The sequence below is a fragment of the Canis lupus genome, chromosome 28 (genome assembly GCF_048164855.1).
Source record: "Canis lupus baileyi chromosome 28, mCanLup2.hap1, whole genome shotgun sequence".
NCBI classification, from domain to species: domain Eukaryota; kingdom Metazoa; phylum Chordata; class Mammalia; order Carnivora; family Canidae; genus Canis; species Canis lupus.
In genome coordinates this window covers 8801162-8808053 of record NC_132865.1, presented here as the reverse complement: position 1 = coordinate 8808053, position 6892 = coordinate 8801162, and the positions used below count along the sequence as shown (strand labels likewise).

The 6892-nt window shown below is 34.9% G+C and overlaps 1 protein-coding gene across 16 annotated transcripts in view; it reads left to right on the top strand.

Moving 5' to 3' along the window:
• Nucleotides 1–6892, top strand: part of CNBD1 (cyclic nucleotide binding domain containing 1) — a 531858-nt gene that overhangs the window by 38788 nt on the left and 486178 nt on the right. For 7 of the 16 annotated variants that reach the window (XM_072804016.1, XM_072804017.1, XM_072804015.1 and 4 more), the window contains one exon: nucleotides 5314–5383. The exons of the other annotated variants lie outside the window; for them this stretch is intronic. Coding sequence is in view for 1 of the 7 variants with exons in the window: in XM_072804011.1 (XP_072660112.1) it covers nucleotides 5314–5383 (70 nt within the window). In the remaining 6 variants the exon portion in view is untranslated. The remainder of the gene's footprint in view (nucleotides 1–5313; nucleotides 5384–6892) is intronic. 16 annotated transcript variants of the gene reach the window in all.

The following is a 6892-nucleotide window of genomic DNA, read 5'->3' as shown; positions in this document are numbered from 1 at the left end:
ATTTGTTCCTATTCCATTTTATTTTTATTTTGTAGTTTTTGATTTATAATATCATAGGAATTATAGAGTTAAATATAGAGTTAAATATTTTGAAGTTTATACAGTGACAGTATTTTATTATTTTAATAGTTAGTCTATACCCAGAACATTTTTTTCTCAAGATTTCTTGTCATAGATATCTAAAAATCTATTATTTGATCACCAGTATACTGACTAATATTATGAAATAGTCCTAGTGATAGTTGAAGTTAAAAAAATCTGGATAACAAAATAATCTTGATTTTTTTTGACTTCAATAAGGAATTTACTCTTTTTAAAGTATTCTTTGGGTAACTTGTATGATTTGAGAAAGCTAACCTGTCTATTCTTTTATCTTCCTGTGCTCATTAACTCTTTCAAATTATTTTTTAAAAATTAATGATCATAATCTCCAGGGGAAAGGGTGCTATAGACAACAGTTGACACTGCTTTGAAGGGGTATACTTATGTCTTGAGAAGTGTTAGACAAAGTGCTTATGTTAAATAAAACTAATTCCTATATATGCTACTTTTGTATGTTTTTATCATTGTGAAAAAAATTCTTGAATGTAGTCAAAGTTTTGTATTTCTAAGTGAACTGAAATAAACGTTAAATGTAATTTTACCAAAACCCACAGCTTCTACTAGACAGATTTTATTTGTGCAAAAGAAAAAAAAGTCACCCTAAAACAATTTAGCAGCCTAGGAAGCACAGTAGCTGGGAGTTAAAATATCAAATTAATTTAGAATCAATGGGATGAGCTATGTGCTACCCTCTGTAGTGTCTCCCAAGGACACTTAACTTGTGTGAAGTGATAAAAAGATGAAAAATCAGCAGCAGTTTAGATCTCAGAACAGAATTGAGCGTAATGGAAAGCAGTGGAGCTCCTGGTTTTCCCTTTAGAGGTTCCTACTTGATGTTCTATGTCTATGACTTCTCTTTGGAGACATGTCCTGCTTGGTTAGTAACTGTGTCTTTGCGCTAACTCTAGCAAATTGACAATTTCCCTTAGCAAACTCTGCCTCTGCTGAAACAATGATCTCATGAAGGCGCGTGTGAGGATGCTTTCAATCGATAATATGACTAAATCTGAATTATAAAGAAGATATAAATGGGAATGATTCAAAATGCAATGGGCATAAATAGGAAGGTTCAGTTAAGGACCTTAAAAAAATCTAGCTAAAATTATCTCCATTTGCAGATGACATGATTTTATATATATAGAAAACCCTAAAGACTCAACCAAAAAACTGTTAGAACTAATCAAGGAATTCAGTAAAGTTGCAGGGTACAAAATTAACATATAAAAATCAGCGTTTCTATGAACTAACAATGAATTTTCTGAGAAAGAAAGAAATCAATCTCATTTAAATAGCATCAAAAACAATAAAACACTTAGGAATAAATTTAACCAGGGGGTAGGGGGTGAAAGATCACTACTCTGAAACCCATAAGATATTGATAAAAGAAATCAAAGAAGATGTAAATAAATGGAAAGTTATCTTATGTTTATGGATTGAAAGAATTAATATTGTTAAAATGTCAATACTATCAAAATTTATCTGTGGATTTGATGCAATCCCTATCAAGATTCCAGTGGCATTTGTTACAGAACTAGAAGAAACATTCTTAAAATTTATGTGGAACCACAAAAGACTCCAAATAGCCAAAAATATTTTGAGAAAGAACAAAGCAGGAAGCATCACACTTCCTGATTTCAAACTATACAACGTTATTGGCATTAAGACGGTATAGTACTGGTATAAAAACAAAGAGAACCGTGGAACAGAATTGAGAGTCCAGAAGTAAACATAAACACATATAGTCAACTAGTATTTGACAATGGAGACAAGAATACTCAACTGAGAAAAAACAATCTCTTCAGTAAATCATGTTGGGAAAACTGGATATTCAAAAACAAAAGAACGAAACTTGACCACTATCTAACATTCACAAATATTACGTGAAATGGGTTAAAGTCTGAAATATAAGACCTGAAATCATGAAGCTCCTAGAAGAAAACATGAAAGAACTCTTTGACTTGGGTCTGGGTAATGCTCTTTTAGATATGACACCCAAAGCACAAGCAAGAAAATAAAATTTTTTAAAAAGTGAGACTATATCAAACTAAAAAGGTTCTACACTGCAGAATAAATCAACAAAGTGAAAAGACAACCTACACAATGGCAAAAAATATTTGCAAACTATATATCTGATAAGGGATTAATATTTAAAATATATGAAGAACTCGTACAACTCAATAGCAAAAAAAAAAAATTTCAATTTAAAAAATGGGCAAAGAAAGGACCTGAGTAGACATGTCTCCAAGGAAAATATTTGAAGGCCAACATACATGAAAAGATGCTCAGAATCACTAGTCATTTGGGAAATGCAAATTAAAACTACAATTTCACCTCATGCCTTTTAAGAATGGTCATTATCAAGGGGATCCCTGTGTGGCTCAGTGGTTTAGTGCCTGCCTTCCGCCTAGGGTGTGATCCTGAAGTCCCGGGATTGAGTCCCACATCGGGCTCCCTTCATGGAGCCTGCTTCTCCCTCTGCCTGTGTCTCTCTCTGTGTCTCTCATGAATAAATAAACAAGATCTTTTTTTAAAAAAGAATGGTCATTATCAAGAAGACAAGGGAAAACAAATGCTGGCATGGATGTGGAGAAAAGGGAATACCTGTGCACCATTGCTGGGATTGTAAATTAGTATAGCTACTATGGAAAACAGTATGGAGCATAGAACTACCATATGATCCAGCAATTCTGCTTCTGGGAAATTCCAAGGGTAATGAAAACATTAACTCAAAAAGTCTGCACCCTTATGATCATAGAAACATTATTTACAAATTTACAATAGGCAAGACATGGAAACAACCTAAGTGTTCATTGATGTATGAATGAATAAAGTTGTGGTACATATACACAACTGAATATTATTCAGCCATAAAAAACAAAGGAATCCCCAAATTTGCAATGATATGAATGGACCCTGAAGGCATTGTGCTAAATGAAATAAGTCAGACAGACAAAGACAAACATTGTATGATCTCACTTACATGTAGAATCTTTAAAAAAAGCTCATAGTGGGGATCCCTGGGTGGCTCAGCGGTTTGGTGCCTGCCTTTGGCCCAGGGCGTGATCCTGGAGACCCGGAATCGAGTCCCACATCGGGCTCCTGGCATGGAGCCTGCTTCTCCCTCCTGCTGTGTCTCTGCCTCTCTCTTTCTCTCTCTCTGTCTCTCTTTGTCTATCATGAATAAATAAATTTAAAAAAAGAAAGCTCATAGAAAAAGAGATCAGATACTTTGTTATCAGAGGTGGGGGGTGAGTAGAGGAGAGGAGAAATTGGAGGAAGATGGTCAAAAGATACAAACTTCCAGTTATAAATAAGCACTAGAGATATAATGTATAACATGATGGCTATAGTTAATACTTGCTGTATGATAATGGGGAAGTTGTTAAGAGAGTAGATTATAAGAATTCTTATCACAAGGATATTTTTTCATTCTCTTTTAATATCCATATGAGATGGTGGATGTTAACTATACATGTTATAATTATTTCACAGTATACGTAAATCAAATAATTATGCTATATACCTTAAGCTTATACAGTGATATATGTCAATTATTTCTCAAACTAGAGAAAATTTGGCCATTATATATATATCCTTACTTACTTTGGATGAGGTTAGTTAGGTTACCTTAAGTGAGACATGTCTACCTTATCTATAAATTTTACACATGAATAATAATTGAGGGCTTTTCATAGGCAGTGTGTAAGCACTTTGCATATTATGTTATTTCATTATTTCTCACAAGACACTTAGGAGATCTGTGGTATGCAAAATAATGGCCACCAATGATGTGCATATCCACATCCCTGAAACCTGTGAATAAACTATGCTACATGACAAGAGAAATTAAGGCTGCAGATGGATTTAAGGCTGTTAATCAGCTGACCTTGAAATGGGAGAAGACTCTGGATTTGAGAGTGGGCCCACTGCCAAAAGGGTCCTCTATAAGTGAAAGAGGGAGGCATGTGACTTAGTGAGATTCAGGGTGAGAAAGGCTCAACTGGCCATTGCTGGTTTTGATGATAAAAGGGGTATATTAGCCACAGAATTGTGGCAGCCTCTACAAGCTGGATGAGGCAAAGAAATAGAGTCTTCCCTAGAGTTTCTAGAAGGAATGTAGCCCTGCTGACAACTTGATTTTAGCATAGTGAGATCTGTTTCAGACTTCTGATTTCCAGAGCTGTAAAATCATAAATTTGTGTTTTAAGCTGTACATTTGTGATAATTTGTTTCACCAGTGATGCAAAACTAATACCTGGTCCATTTTACAGTTAAGGATAGTGAGGCTTGGGTGGCTTCATACCAAGGTTCACACAGTTGTCAAGTGGTAGAGAATTTTCATAGTATCATTTGTATGAATTTTCTCATTAAAAACTACAATGTCAGTAGCAGTATAGTTCCCTCTTACCCATTACCCTGAAATCCTCTCCACATTTTACCAGTTGAATGATATATATGCATTTGTTGCATTTTGCCATTTTTGCCATTTAGACACTCTTAACTAGACAACATATCGTGCATCTTTAAACACTCCTCCAGTAGTGTTCCGTTAACTCTGAAATCCATATTCACAGGCACTCCAAGTAGTTAAGCTTCTTGAATTCTTTACACATTTTTTAAAACTCTCCAGTCTTCTCCTTCTAGAGCCCTTTTTACTTGCATCTCAGGATCCTTCAGAGCTTGCTAACCCAGAAGGAGACGATTGTTCTCAAAAGCAAAAAGTCATGCCACTTTTTATTCTGGATGAGAATTGTTGTAAAATGTTACAGTTAGCAAAATCTATAGTAGTTTTATCACCTGGGTGAAATGGCATCTGGGGCTAGGTACACACATGGCTTGTTAATATTAGAAGTTGCTATCTTGAAGAGACAAAGGGAAGAAAAATATTATGTTTTTTAATAGAAGACAGGGAGCTGTCCTTTAGCAATTGACTGGAGGAAGTCCTTAACACACTTATTGTTAGGAGTATGGTCTAATTAGCTGTCTTTGTTTGGGTTAATATGCTATGCTTCTATTTTCTTCATGTTTATTAGGCTTATCCTTCTGAGAAAGGGCAAGTTCAAAAACACACTTTACATTTTAACTACTGATTTATCTGAGAGAAAGCTTTTCTGTACTTTAAAAAAAGGATGTTTTTGTTTGTTTTCCAGTAACAAAAAGGGTTTCAGATCACAAGATATTTATAAGTACATCTTGCTTTTTCCAATTTAGGAAGATGTAGAAGGGAAAAAAATGGCATTCGGGAGAAGACCAGAGATACTTCAAGGAGTTTAGAAACAAGGTAGTACTCCTAAGTGAATGCTTTCCTTGCTCTTTTTTTTTTTTTTCCCTTTTTCATTTTACGATGTACATTTACAGAAAACCTGAAAAAACCATGTCATCATTCCTAACACTTCAAGGGCATTTCCTGTAATTTGAGAGACTTTCAGTTTTTAGTAGCTAAAGATGAAAGGAGTTTCAAGATATATATTTATCTGGAAAAGTAACTATTGCTCCATTTTAAAGTTTTAAACCATTCAAATCCTAGGAGTGCAAGTAAGAAAAAGGGTGGCCTGTCAGTGGAGAAGACAGAGAATCAGACTGTGTAATATCTACAAGAAAACAAGTTTGAAAAACAGAGCTAAAACATGAGAATGTATGTTCCAAGAAGGAACAAAAGATGGAAAAGGTGGTTGAATATTTGTATATGTCTCCCTGTTTTTATAATCAGTAATAGTCCCTGTGGAAAATGCCACTTGATTATTTAGGAAAAGAAATAACCACCATTATTTTCTCAACTTTATTTTTCAGTGTAAAAGTCACTTTTAATCTCCAAGGAGAAAAGATGAATGCTTTATTGGGAAAAAAAAAAAAACAAGCATTATTTTTTTTCTTACCACTCATAACTATCTCAGTGTACTTGTACTTTTTGTCAGAAAATCTTGAGTGACCTTTAGAAATTAAGTAATGGCAACAAACTTGAACTCAGATAATGACAGGGGGTTCAGGGAGGAAACCCTGCAGTAAACTGCAATACATTGCAAATCAGATCTCTCCACTAGTGGTCACACTAGGTCACGCCTTGCATCTCAGGCTACTGCTCTGTTCTAAGCAGTCTATCTCAGAAATACCTTCTGCATTAGTCTGTTCCCTTCAGCCACTTGGGTTGGGCCTCCATTACCTTTGACTGAACTGATCTCTGGACTTCCTTCCAACATGTATTATGGACCAGAGTCCTTTTTAAAAATATGATGAAAAAATTTAAAAAAAATATGATGATTTAAAAAGGAATTTGATCATGTTAACTGTCTACTCAAAAGCTGTCAGAGTTTTACTCTCTTCTAAAACTTAGATTGCAATCCATTTTATTCACTCTTGCATTTACAATTTTCATGCTTTGGCTAAAATCTCTCATGTTCTAGACTTTATAGTTCCACTGGTAGAACTCTCCACTAAAACACTTTCATTGATGTTCTTTAAACCCATCTGCAGTGCTGCTCAGGGAGAGGACTTCCTAGTTTTTTTTTTTTTTTTTTTTTTTTTTTACTTCCTAGGTTTAATGTAACATTTAGATGACCACATTTGGCACATGTGCTCCAAAGATAGATAGAATCGCATCTTCCAGAAGAGCAGTCAGTGTTCATTTCTAAGTCAGGTGTTCCTTTCTGAGGAATCTGTTCTCACAGCTGCTGAGGCAGCAGCACAACAATCATCTTTGGCTCCCTGTGTGGTAGTTCAGGTTCAAGGTAATGAGAATCACATAGGGCAGGTGCTGAACTTTCCTGACTTAAAAGCCCTACAGGAACCAATA